Source organism: Penicillium subrubescens, assembly GCF_028828155.1.
Source record: "Penicillium subrubescens strain IBT 31985 chromosome Unknown utg000001l_segment0_segment0, whole genome shotgun sequence".
Taxonomy (NCBI): Eukaryota; Fungi; Ascomycota; class Eurotiomycetes; order Eurotiales; family Aspergillaceae; genus Penicillium; species Penicillium subrubescens.
The window spans coordinates 2,250,517-2,263,817 of record NW_026643151.1 but is presented as its reverse complement, the minus strand read 5'-3'; the positions used below and the strand labels follow the sequence as shown (position 1 = coordinate 2,263,817).

At 50.7% G+C, this 13,301-nt stretch overlaps 5 protein-coding genes across 5 annotated transcripts; 2 read left to right on the top strand and 3 right to left on the bottom strand.

The window, feature by feature from the left end:
• Positions 1-342: 342 nt before the first annotated feature.
• Positions 343-1,199, top strand: N7473_000753 (putative integral membrane protein; the record flags this gene model as incomplete). Its single annotated transcript, XM_057146693.1, has 3 exons — positions 343-522; positions 616-873; positions 945-1,199. The coding sequence occupies 3 exons, from the start codon at positions 343-345 to the stop codon at positions 1,197-1,199; spliced, it is 693 nt and encodes a 230-aa protein (XP_057014579.1).
• Positions 1,200-2,964: 1,765 nt separating this feature from the next.
• Positions 2,965-4,698, bottom strand: N7473_000752 (uncharacterized protein; the record flags this gene model as incomplete). Its single annotated transcript, XM_057146692.1, has 2 exons — positions 2,965-4,446; positions 4,600-4,698. 2 exons carry the CDS (start codon positions 4,696-4,698, stop codon positions 2,965-2,967), a joined length of 1,581 nt encoding a protein of 526 aa, XP_057014578.1.
• A 1,985-nt stretch (positions 4,699-6,683) lies between these two features.
• On the bottom strand, positions 6,684-7,919 carry N7473_000751 (BAG family molecular chaperone regulator; the record flags this gene model as incomplete). Its single annotated transcript, XM_057146691.1, has 1 exon — positions 6,684-7,919. The coding sequence occupies one exon, from the start codon at positions 7,917-7,919 to the stop codon at positions 6,684-6,686; it is 1,236 nt and encodes a 411-aa protein (XP_057014577.1).
• Positions 7,920-8,829: 910 nt separating this feature from the next.
• N7473_000750 (lanthionine synthetase C family protein) lies at positions 8,830-10,689 on the bottom strand (the record flags this gene model as incomplete). The annotated part of the gene is made up of 4 exons (XM_057146690.1): positions 10,397-10,689; positions 9,762-10,335; positions 9,686-9,699; positions 8,830-9,623 (listed from the first exon to the last, which is right to left on the bottom strand). The coding sequence occupies exons 1-4, from the start codon at positions 10,581-10,583 to the stop codon at positions 8,830-8,832; spliced, it is 1,569 nt and encodes a 522-aa protein (XP_057014576.1). The 5' UTR covers positions 10,584-10,689.
• An 809-nt stretch (positions 10,690-11,498) lies between these two features.
• N7473_000749 (putative histone acetyltransferase Spt10) lies at positions 11,499-13,171 on the top strand (the record flags this gene model as incomplete). Its single annotated transcript, XM_057146689.1, has 2 exons — positions 11,499-11,999; positions 12,071-13,171. 2 exons carry the CDS (start codon positions 11,499-11,501, stop codon positions 13,169-13,171), a joined length of 1,602 nt encoding a protein of 533 aa, XP_057014575.1.
• Positions 13,172-13,301: the final 130 nt, after the last annotated feature.

Genomic DNA, 13,301 nt, shown 5'->3' with positions numbered 1-13,301 from the left:
AGGAATATTTTCCGCGCTACCTTGTAGCCTGGAGAACTTCTCATCTCCACCTCGCAGGGATTACTAACTCCATGAGCATCCTGTGCATGCGTAACTCGTCTTACCAGTAATGGAATATAGCCCCCTATTAACAACAACCCTGGTTAAACTATAGCGATCAGGATGCGAGGTGGGGTCGGAGCCAGGAATCGAATGCAACCCACGGGCACAGTGTTAAGGTCGACAGATGAGCGTGTCAAAGCATATTAACAGGGTAGTCCAGTCCTCCAGCTGCGATTTCTTTGTTCCTCTGTAGTCAATGGCCTGACCCCTCAGTCTTTCCCTCCGTTGGTTCCTTCTACTATGGATCTTACCCCACCGGTCGGCATAGATCTCGATGCATCCCATCAAACTCAGTTGAGAGCGACATATTCGGTCACTTATGGTCTAGCTGTAGTTGCTGTGGCCCTGCGCTTGCTATGTCGACTGAATATCTCCAAGATCAAATTATGGTGGGATGACTACATCATCTGTACTGCGTTGGTAGGAATTTTCATTGCTCTCCTCATCGCTTCGAGTGTTTCCATACCTTGGACAAAAATAAGAGGCCATTACTGACACTACTTTTGTTACCAGGCGCTCGCCACAGGTAACTTCATCGACATGATGATCTGGGTTCAACGGGGCGTCGGCACCCATATCTATCGCTGGGGACTACCTGGAGTCTCCCACTTCTATATCAATCTCTTCGTCTGCGAAATCTTGTATACGCTATCTCTCTGCTTCACAAAGTACTCCATATTGCTGTTCTTCTGGCGTATCTTCGGCAGCACCAACATCCGTATACCAATCTACATCCTGGCATTCCTCATCACAGCTTGGGGGCTCGGTGTGGTACGTCTTTAAGCCCAGTTCAATTCCAGGTTACTCCAGCCAGGAATCGTCCAGCTTATGATATCTCACAGATCTTAACGACCTGCTTTCAATGCGTGCCTATTCAAGGACTGTGGGACTACTCCATCAAGGCTCACTGTGGTGTGAACATCAATTCCTTTTTCATAGGCAACGCAGTCCCCAACATCATCACGGACTGGGCGCTGCTGATTCTACCCCTGCCGTATGTGTGGAAGGTTCAGCGAAACAACGTCCAAAAAATTGCACTATGTGGAGCTTTCGCGATGGGAGGATTGTATGTACCAACCCTTGTTCGCCACCGTTAATTTTCTTCTAGCATGCTAATAATAAGCGTAGTATTTGTATCATCTCAATTGTTCGCTTGGTAGTCATGTTGGAATCATACAAAACGCCCTCAATGGACGTAACGTGGGTTTTCATTGGACCTTCCACATGGACCGCTGTGGAGACCAATATAGGCATTGTGTCAGGTAATTCCTCCTTCAATCTCTCATCCTCTCAATTCACTAATCAGGTGAAGCGTGTCTCCCCTCACTCTTACCCCTCCTCAAACTCATCAATCGGAACACCCGCCGCCAGGGAGCTAGCGATAGAGACACGTATAGGCTATCTGGCCGGTACGGAAGATCACTCTCATTGGCAAAGAGCGGTTATCGCCCTCACTATAATAGTCATATGGCTGGTATAGATGTGACGACATCTGTAGATATTGAGACTTACCCACGGCACCATGAGAATAGGTTCTGATTGTGATGAATGCAGTAAGTAGAACTAGCGGAGGAAGTGAGTTTAATTGTCATCTAGCTTCTTTTGGGTGAACATTGTATTATCGAAATTAATCTTGGCATAGAGAACTCCAGTTCCACGGTCTTGACGAACAACGGCGTTGTTGACTTCAGGCTAAAATGGAAGACGTAGTCACATCTAACGAAAAGGACTAAACGTACAAAGCCAATAATATCCCCCTGATATCCATCGCTCATTGGACCTTGCTGATCATACTTGATAGCCCTGAGCAACTCAGTGAGTCTGACTCTGAGCACCCTCATCTAAACGGCGGCAGCTAAGATAGAAAAGCCCCACCTGGCAGAGGAAAAACGGAATAGTTCGTATAGCGGCCTAGGTAAGGGATTATTCATCACAGAAAAGACATTAGAGGACACACCAAGTCACCAAGCATGCCGTTTCCTTGATTTAGATACAATATACAACAGGAAACCCATTTAAGTAGTATTTGTCGATTGATTATTTTCCTTCAAGACCTCAGCTAGAACTACCAGCCCGGCCCGATAAAGACACAACAAACACACAGTCAGAGATGGATTTGAAAAGAGTATAAGGAAAAAGAAAAAGGAAAAAAGAGTAGACCGCAGAAACGCTTGCAAGAAAGGCTTGGGAATATGGCAAAAGGAGGCAGGCAAAATGTCCAGCGGATAAAGAGACAAAAGTATCGGCAAAAGATAATGGAAGAAAAAAAAACGGGAGGACGAAATGTGCCAATAAAAACACGTCAGATGTGAAGATGGTGAGAAATGAAATGATGTATCGGATGCAGAAAGCAGTATGTCAAGCAGAAGGGTGAGGATGGACATGGACAGCAAGCACTCTGTCCGTGGCAAGTCCGATGTGGTAAATTTTGGAGGTGCTTTGTTCTCAACTCGAGTCCGGTCAGGCACGAGGCGGAGAAAGCATGAAGAGGGGTCACAGGAGAAGAGAAGGGAAGAGTTGTCGAAGGAATGGAATACATGAGATGCCATGTCCCGGTGGGAGCAAAACAAAGAAGACCAAATTAAAAGAACTTCTGGAAGAGACGGACCAAAGACGAAAGGCTGAAATAACCGACTGAACACCATTCCCACCGCAGACACTGTAGAGTAAAAAGCAAAAATGGACAGAGAAGGGAAAAGGAAATATCCAAGTAGATGGTTTGAGGGTCAGAGTGTGTGGACAAGTATCTCCAGTAGATAACTCGTCGCAGGTTTGGTTGAGGACATGAGTATTGTCCGGCGATAAAAGGTGGGGAGGGTGACCGTAAAGAAACAGATTGAGAATGAGAGTAACGAATGTCCATCACATCACAATGCAACACCCGCATCCCTTCTCCGTCTTCGGCGGATCCTGTGCAGTCACCACCGGCGGGTTCCAGTTGGGATTGGGTGTCAGGCCCATTGGCGGGGTGTCCTGCACCTTCGGCATGGTGCTGTATCCAGTGCTCGTGTTTGGTCGTGGCGGTTCGGGACTCTTGATCGGCCTCAGTGGCTCCTCCACCTTCTCATCCACCTTTTCTTCTGCAGCCGGCTCCTCATTCTTCAGCGGGACTGGAGGTGCATCGTCGGGGTGGACGGCAAGAGGAGCAAAGTTCCGGTCGTAGGTAGTTGGAGCACGGCCCTCCTTCTCCCATTGCTCTTGTTGCATCTTCCTGGCGAGAGTCGGAAGCATCTGCTGGTCTGGTGGCAGGCGGGGGTCAGGCTTGTACATTGTCGCCAACCATGGTGGATCGCCCTCTGGCCGGTTGATTGCTGTCGGGGGTCGGGCCTCTCCACCGCGAGTGACTGGACGCTGCGAAGTATTCCCAGAAACAGCGCGCGTCCTCGCAGTTGAAGTCTTTCTGTTTGTAGGTGGTGCAGAAGTCTTTCGGTTGGTCGAGCCAGGAGGGCCGGCAGAGCCAGAAGCTTTGGGTGGAGTTTTCTTCGCTGGGGTATTCTGGGTAGTATTGCTGAACCCACGGCTTCCCGGGCGACTTCCCGTCGAAGGAGTAAAATCCTCCGGCTCAATCGTAGTAGGCTCACTAGCTCTGCGGCCTCGGCCATATTCGTCGTCGTCGCGTTCATCGGTTGCCGCGCGGCTGCGAGCTCCGCGAGAATCGCGGCCTGTTATGAGTGGTACGGGGCTAGTGGTCGAAATAGGGATTCTCGAGGAGCTCTTTCGAAGGCCGGGGTTGCTGTACATGCCCGCTGCAGCTTCATCTGCAGCGATTTCCTCGGGTCGGCGGAGGTCCCAGTGTTTCCGTTCGTCGTCGACTTCTTTTCCGCCGAACCCCTTTCTAGATTCCTCCCGTAGCTCAGGCCAGGGCTCAGAATGCTCGACGGTGGGCGAAGTTTGTGAAGCGGGCCCATTGGCAGCACCTGGATGAGAATCGTGACTTCTGCCCCGTCCTGCGCTCGACTTACTCTCTGCTCTCATCCGTCGGTTGAAGAGTATGGCGGCTTGCTGCAGCTCCTCGCTCTCGATTTTCGCCAATTTGTCACGATGAATCCAATTCTCGCTAATCTGTTCCGGTTGGAACCCAATTCCATCTTGGGATTCCACGTGCTCTTTGCGGGCAGTTGACTCCGGCCCGGAGCTGTCTCGGGCGCTGCCGATGTCACTTCCATGTCGGTTGAGGCTAGGATCCCGTCGTCCGCGATTCGAGTTCAAGTAAGGAGCGTCGTGGGACTGTACGGTTCGAGAGATGGAAGAGCTGCGCGAGCCATTGGAGTTGCGGTTTTTGGATCTCGCAAGGGCGGAGCTTGAATCGTGGGAGGTTCGGGTTCTCGAGGAATGCTGGGTGCCCTGCGCGGGAGAAAACAGCATATTTGTCAGTACCAAGGCCTTTTTCTTCGTTCATCTGGCCTTTTTGCTTCTCCCAATGCTGGGCCAAATTGGTGTGCGGGCAATCGCGTGCCCCCGACAAGGTCAGGGGGGAATCCAGTGGAAGAAACCTACATCAGTAGACAGCGGCACCGCAAACTCCCACTTCTCACTATCCACGCCTCCCGATGAGGTCAGGGCATCTGTCGAATACGCGGTGGCTACGCCCGCCATTCCAGCCGGGTCCGTGAGGATGTGTAGAGAGAGTCGGTGAATAAGGCCAGTCCAGCTGGAGCCCGCTTCGGAGGATTAAAGCAAACGCGGTAAAGAGAGAACCGGGTCTGCCTCAGTTGTTTATGAACGGGGATTAGAGGTCGTTCGTCTCACTCAATCCATGCCAGTGTTTAGGCGAATGGCCCGTCACGGAAACTAGCGGGAGCTGGGGATTGGCGAAAGTCGAGGAGGGTTTTTTTTTTGGCGGGAGGGTCCCTCGCGATGATGGGTAACTTGGTAAGGGGTGTGGACAGCCCGCAGTGGGGAGAGGGGGAGAGGAAAGAGACCGAAAGCAGTAAATTGTAAATACTGCAGGGGGGTGGAGAATTAGTAGAGGCGTTGCAAGCAGGTTACAGTGCAGCCAGACAGCAGCGCGCAGCTCTTGGTTGATCCAAATGGTCCACTGTTGACTGTTCCAGTAGTTGGAGAGTTCCAGTCGCGATCCACGGGTGAGAACTGGGACCGCGCCAGGCAGTTCCGTGGACCTCCAATCGGTCCTAGTCGGCCTCGGTAACCAGGTTCAACTTTCAAGAGCTGCAGACTTCCAAATAGCAGATTGAGGTGACAGGTCTATCTGTCGCTTGGGGAAGGGCCCACGAGGGGAAGTGAGGGGAGAGAGACCAGGGTGGAAGATCGTGGGATCCGTGGCGAAGAGGAGTAGAGTAGAGGAGGGGGGAAGGTGGAAAAGGAGTGGGGGAGGGAGACACAAGAGAAAGCTCGATCGTTTTCTGTTTGATAGTCCAGAAAGACTTCAGATCGTTGATCAGCTAGTCAGCAAATACCATAACCTCCAAAAAGACCAAGAAACCAGCGCCAGGACCAGGGGACGGGGAACCAAGAGAGAAAAGGCACGATGGTCAGGGAGAAGACCAGGACGGCAGTCGAAAATGGGACTGGGGCGCCGTTCAGACTAAACTGAGGGTACTAAACTAGTTTAACTAACTGGGAATAGCACAAGTCGGAACTACTGTAGACCGTGAAGTCGTGCCTCTCTGCAATGCCAGATAATTGGAGGATCGATGCAATCTGTACAGAAGATCATAGAATATTGTGCTCGCCTCCGTAATAAAGCAATAGCCACCCTAGGCTATGATAATTCCATTTAATTGTTCGGCACTTCCCATTCTTTCCCATCAACTTTGTTGAGACCAGCAGAGTCTTTTTTTACCTTGGACCGTGCGTTGGAGTCTGACCCCCTGAACCATGCTGCCATGCTGATCCCTTCGAGATCCAGCTAAGTGACTAAAGGAAGACCCTAGGAAACTTTGAACAGTTTCTTTGTTTGTCCAAACTACTAGTCAGAGAAGCTAAGTAGTACAGTGGCTGTTCAAAAGTCTGAGTCTAGAAACCAGAGAAATGAATCAACTTGAGATGCTTCAAACCCTCTTTTTAGAAAGGTCTTTCTAAATGTCTTTCGAATCATCTTTCTTGATAGCACAGATACTAAGTTGGGTTTGTATTTTCTGGGTCTCAAACTTACGGACCTCTGTCTTACAATCACGTACAAAGTACAAAGCATAAAGTACATTGTAAATATGGCCTGTCCACCTTCTTCCCCCGCCTTCCATCCTTTTCATAAAATCAATTGCGACATTCCCTGACAGTCCCTGTTGACAGGTTAGTTCATGTGCTAAGCGGGTTGACTGCTCAGAAACACGCCGATCCACAGATGTAACGGTGCGAAGCTGCCGTCCATGAATCGTGGAAAATGGGAAACGCCGCCCGCACTTTTTTCTTATAGATCACAAAATCCGGTCCCGAGGAGGCGGGTCAACATGCAGAGAATGCAAAGTGCAAGGCTGATGGGAGATTCCCACCAAATGCATGGAATTTCAATAATGGTTGAGTCTATGTGTAAGAGAGATGCCATGTTCTCCCCACGGAGAGTTCAAAAGGGTGTCCAAATAGAAGAAGAAAGAAAAAAGGCAAGATTGTACATGAAGATCTTAGGATGGCTGTCTGCCAACCTCATCCAACCGGTTCAATGAGGCTTGAGCTTCCCTAATGAGGGCCTTGCGTGCATTGCGGACAGTCTCGTTTCCATCTGGTTCAATGCCATCGGCCTTCAGCATCACCTGCGCCAAAATCGTCTCGCTCAACTTGCGGTACTCGAACTCCCGCTTCTTCGGGTCAGTTGGCGGATCAGCCAAGTATTCGTCACAAAGAGGGATCAATTCCCGCTTGAGGTATTCTGTCAATGCAGTCACCTGATCCAGTGGGGTCTTCAATGTCTTCATGCTAGGTGATGGCGACGGAGCAGCTGAGTGACCCGCGGATGTCGGTCTCGGGGGTGCCAGAGAGGGAGAGGGAGCCAGGGTTTCAGGCGCCAGTCTCTCTTCACTGCGCTTGCCTCCCTTCTTCTTCTTTTTCTTGTTGTTCTTCTTCTTGCTCGGGGGGTTCGCGGGTCCAGGTGCGTCATCCCCGTCGACGAGAGAAGATGATGACCCAGGGCGAATGACCGGGATATCGGCATGAGCACTATCATAGTCCGACAGATCGCTGGGTGTGTTGGATCCAGCCTCGGAGACAACACACAGCACCTGGGAATGTTGCTTCAGCCCTTCGGCTTTGCATGTCCGAGCATCGTCCTTCAACAGGTTTCCCTTGTACAACAGTCGAATTTGGTTCGGATTGCTAGCACCCATCTTTGCAGCAGCGGTATGGCGTAGATCACCCACGGTCAGGAGACCATCGTCGATGGCGTAGGCACGGAAATGGAGCGGGTAGATGGTGCCACGATGCTTGAGACAAATGATATCTGGCTCGTTCTCGGCGGCGCCCGCCTCATATTGAGCGCCGTATCGAGCAGGCTGCGACGGCGGGTCGACAATGTACTCTGGCGTGATGTAGCTGTAATCATCATCGCGGACCTGCGGGGCAGCAGGAGGGTAGTTCGGCGAACGACGCCAGAAGTTGTTAAAAGGGTTTCCCCAACTCATCGCGACCACGGTCAAGAGACCGAGAAGAAGCGCTGCACCGAGAGCAGTGGTTTGTTCGTCAACGTCGAATGGCAGCGCCTGCGCGACCGATCGGAGGGTGGTGGTCGAGTATGTCAGATACGGGTCCAGTCGAGGGCGGAGGGAGTGCAGGAACACGGGGAGATGGTCGCTAACGTGGTCCAAGTAGAGTGCGCACTTCTCGCCCAAGGTGGACTGAGCGAGGGGCGAGGGCAGGATAGTCATGGATCGCTGAGGGACGGCAGGACCGAGAAGGTGGTGAAGTCATGCCCACAAGCTGCTCCGAAATAGGCTGACAAGGCGGAGAGCCCGCTTTTTTTTGCCCGCTGAGGTGGTCTTGTGGCAGTCAGAAGGTTTCAGCCTAGAAGGGGGCCGTTATTGTTATAGATATGCGGAGGCCGGATGTTCATTGCCATAGATGTTCTCTGTTGCATTCATTCAGGTGAAAGGGAATCGATGTGTGTCTTGTGCGCTGTCAGAAGGTTTTACCTATCAGTGGTAGCCAGTAGACGAATTAGGCAGGATGCGATTGACGTGGGCCGGGTCGCACCTTCCTTAGAATCTTGTAGGCAAAGATTCCGCAGATATTCCATCAATGCCTTCGTGGTCTAGTTGGTCATGACGTCGGTCTCATATGGATCTTATGACGACCCTGCTCTAACAGGGTGGTAATCCGAAGGTCTCCAGTTCGAACCTGGACGAGGGCAATTCTTTTTCATTTTGAATCTAGTTCTGAACATGATCGAATATTCTTTTTTAATGATAAGGGTTTACAGATTAGTATGTTAGTTAAGTATTTATGTGCGCAAAATGAACTTTGATCTAAGGGTTATGTTTGATTTCCATGTGGTGGTTCACATGATCCCGTTCGTTTTTGTATATATATTTCGGCGTCTGCTGAGCATTCGATGGCTATCCCTAGTCCGTCTACCCACCCAGCCTACTTTCAAATCAAATCAATACGCTTGAGCCGGAAGTCTAAGAACGGAGCAGGCCTATGTGATTGAAAAGAACTAAAAACGTTTCAACATACGGTACATTGAATACTTTTGACTGCGCTTCATAGCGAGGACCCTAATCCCCCCCCCCCCAATGGCCCCTCTACGACCCCAGGGCTATAAAGCAACAAGCCGAATCAGAGCACCCCACGAACCCCATTTCCACCGATGAGAGGGAAGCCCAGTCGACAACGCATCGCTTGCTGAAACATACTGTCATCCTCCACACTAACACCCTCCTCACTCAGCATAGTCTTTCGCAACCTCGCCTGAATCACCGCACAAGATTCCGCCCACGCACAAACATTGCCCGCCAGCCCCTCAAACAGCGAGTACGGGTCATCAGGGGTCCGATAATCGCGACCAGAAGTCCCGGGTGCAGTATTATAGGGACGAGTCTCAAACGCATGAAGCATAAAAGCGAGTGCCCGGGACAAAAAGAAGTCGGATGTGAGCTTTTGGCTCAAATTGTCATCCGGTTGCGAGGAATCCTGCGTACGCTGGAAGTACCCGCGTCTGGCATCGTTAATGCTCCTCGAGTGGTACTCGAAAGCATCATGAAGCAGTAGCCACGGCCATGCGTTGCCAGAAATACCGTGGCACAGACTCCCTCCCTTTGAGAGAATGCCCTCCTCCCAAGTACGGCAAGTGGCTTGGTACAAAGTCTGGTCCCATGTGGGGTGCCAGTATGCCCGAGTCAGCCGGTCGTTCTGCAATGCAGTGCCCAGAAGTAGAAGGATTCCTGGGCTGCCGTGGCAGAATTGAACAAGTTCGGAAGGCTTCTTGGGGCCGCGGGGAGGAAGTGTCATTGGGAGATGACCATTGCTCTCAGTGCAAAGTTTGCAGAGTGCAGTGATGGTCTCCCCTATCTCAGGCATGTACTCTGATATTTCCTCATCATTGCAAGAAAGTAGGATAGGGAGAATACCGGCTGTTGTGGTAAGATATAGTTAGTGGTGGCTTGTCTCAATTGGATACGTCCGGTCTACTCACTGATTCCATGAGCGCTGTTCATCAGATATATATTAGCGTGCTTGGTCATCTCCACCTGTTAATAGTTCATACTCACGCGCCAAAGCCATAGTGACCCTCCATCCACGCATACATCAAGGGATGGGCCTCCTTCTTTCCATGCTTCTGCACGTAATCCTTCGACCCTTCTCGGCCGGCCTCGACGATAACACGAACCAACTGAGGGACCATGTCAAGGACTGAGGCAAGTGCTGCCTCAGTCTTATCATTGAATCGATGGGCACGAACATTCAAGAGAAGCCATAACAAGCCCGCACGGCCATATAACATCTCATCTCCACCCATCCTATGTTCGCCATGGGGCACGATAGCTTCATTATTTAGTGCTAAGTTGACAGCATCATGAAGGCAGGTGATGTTTTCCGGTGTAAGGCTGGGTTTGGCCTCAGATCCCCAGTTGCTCTCTGCCACAGCCGAGAGAATGTGCAGAGTCACGGCGGTCATGGGCGACAATGACCCCGCGGGCGACAGTCGTGACGGGAGCAAAGGCATATCAGGTAAGCCCGATGGGATTCTCTGGAGGGCATACTGCCGGAATTCAGAAGAGGTAGCCTTTTGATTTGCTAATACTGAGGACTGGTAATCGAGACGCAAGAAAGCAAGGGCAACGCCTGTGATGTATTAGTTACAGCCTGTACCAAGCCACAGCATCTTTGGAAGCAAGCATAATACCTGGAAAGTGTTTAAACATCCCGCCAGCGCTCCATTTGTCTGGAATGGGCTCATTTGTATGAACCAATTCCGCGCCATTATAAACAGCCTCTCGAAGCTCCCGGAGAGTCTCGATCAGGGTCGCCGGATTGATTGGGAGCGGAGTCAGCGTGTTTTCATAGTACTGAGGGCGTTCAGTCTCAACCATCGTGAAGGGAGTATACGATGTATAATAACACTGATTTGGGGAATGGCGTGCTCAATTATGAAGTGATTGGAAGCTTAGTTTACTCAAAAATGTCCCGCAATGCCCCTCAGCCAGCCTGGTCTTCAATCATGCATGAGGAGCCTCAGGCATCAGAGTACTTCGTCATTATTCCCACGAACCTCTCGATCTGCAGTTAACTAGTCTGTAGTGACGAATTGAAGTTCGCCAGCAAATTTCAGTGTCTAATTCAGCTCCACTGGACGGCCGAGAGAAGACACGTCGCGCTCTTTACGAGGCCCAGCTGCAGAGTTCAGGTGGGGTCGATCGACGATTTCTCCTCAGTCCGATAAGAGGTGCAGTAATTTGCGCCTGAAAATACAGGAAGAAAGTTGTAACGTTAGACGGAAATACTGCTTTGTAAATCATACTGCGCACCAATTGGAATCAATCAGTCTGCATTGCTATAAAGCCCCTAACTTAACTAGTTAACTAGTTAGTTAACTAACACTAGTTAGTTATATTCCTTCCTCCGGGGTCCACTGCTGCTACTGTTCTGATAGTTGTGATGGCCTGGTCACCTAAGGCAACAAGGCATGGAAGATGAGTCAGCAGGGACCGCGGCTTCTGCAACTTGCGTTGCGGCCATTCCGGACTCGAGAATACTCACGCGGTCCTCGAAGTGCGATCAACGAGCTTCTAGAAGCAATACAGAATGTCAGTGATCAGAATCCCTGCGACGTTTATAGCGAGTTCATAGAAGAGTCTGTGTGCTTGCGACAGCCATGGTCTCTTCTTTGTGACTGCAATTCCTCCCTTAGGACCCCCCTTTTTGTGTGGTTCCAAAGTGTTGAGAAGAGCCACGGACTAATATGGCAAATAGTCCCGTGATCAGCACCGCCGGACTACTATACCAACATGTCGGAAGTCCACGGTGATGCTGAGCCCGTTGCAACGGGTCCAGAGCAGATGGAGTATCCTTTGGCATTGACTCCGAGACAAGTCACTTTAAGGGATCGGGTGACAGTTGCGACGCTGATGCCGTTCGCCTCGGCGGACGATATTCCTCGACCGCTACTGAAGTATCTCTCCGACCAATTCAACAAAGAAATTGAAAAGGGAGACACTTATGCCATGACGGAGCCTATTCCCTTGGCTCAATTTGGACGGTATTGGTTTTCTAACTTTGGTGTGGTCATGTTGCTTGGTGATATCCAAAGTGTTGAGCAGACACATTCTATGGACCGGGCCGGTGCGAACTGGACTAAGATTTGCCTGGGAGGCTTCCACATTCGACCCAATTACCCTGGTCGTAGTAGTCACGTTTGTAACGGCACATTTATTGTCACGGATGCTGCTCGAAACAAGGGTGTAGGTCGGTTGATGGGTGAGGCGTACCTGGAGTGGGCGCCTCGGCTAGTGAGTATCTTCCAGTTGTCTTTGATGCTGATATAGGCCCATATTGAACCTTAGACTAACAATATTGACAGGGATACACCTATGCAGTATTCAACCTGGTCTACGAGACCAATGTCGCATCCTGTCGTCTATGGGATTCATTAGGCTTCAAGCGGATTGGCAGAGTCCCCGGTGGAGGTCAACTCAAATCCCAACCTGGAGAATTCGTTGATGCAATCATCTACGGTCGTGGCCTCAGCTTGGATGGCGAGGACTCCGTATCACAAGACCGGTTTGAAAAGATTCGATATTATTTGAAGCACTCTAAATACCCTCGGGGAGCTGACCGAGCTGAAAAGAGCCGGCTGCGAAGCGCTGCTACCCATTACAAACTGATTGGTGGTGATGATGGCGAGCCTGAGAAATTGATGTTGAAGGACAAAGAGGTTGTCTCTGATCCACAGCAGCAATACGAGATCGCCAAAGAGGTCCACATGAAACAGCATGCTGGAATCAATAAGACCACTGCCGCCATTGCAGTTAAGTATCACTGGGTACGAATCAAGGAGACTGTGAACCGAGTGATTCGAGACTGCCCACAATGCAAGGAGACGCTCAAGGCGCCGCCCATACCTGGTGCCAAAGATGAGGATAAGTCAGTTTCAGTTGAGGCCCCCGAAATGGAAGAAGAAGACGACTCGATGGATCACGAACAAACCGAGACGCCTAGTGTCCATACCGGTATGACGACCGACATATCCCAGGCCATGGACGAGGCCATGGACGAGGCACCCGACGAGTCCCCCAATCACAATCCATTCATCCACCCTTCTGTCCCTGCAAATGTCCCCGGAACAGTTCATCCTATGGCAAGCTTCAACCCAATGCCTTTGGACCCCCAGATCATGCAGCTCCAGCAACAACTACGGAGATACCAGCAGCAGAACGCCATGGCCGGTGCCTTTGCACCGGGGCCACAACATATGAATATGTCCAACTTCGATGATGCAATGCGCTACCATACTGCCAGTAACGCTTACCAGATGATGGTGGACGATGGCTCTGATCCCTTCCGACAAGAGGTGCTTGGGTTGATGAACCATCCATCACACCCGGATCTACAACATGATGCTGAACTGCTCGCCAAGTACGAATATGGGAGTCCAACGGATGGGAACTATGACTTTACCTGAGCTGGTCTCAAAAATCTGCATTTTTCTTTTCTTCTTTTTCGGGATGTAATCTGGCGTTGAGTCTGGGAGTCCACTGTTTCCATAGTGTGACTGAAGTATTCGTGGCAGGTGGGACATGGCCATTGAGACC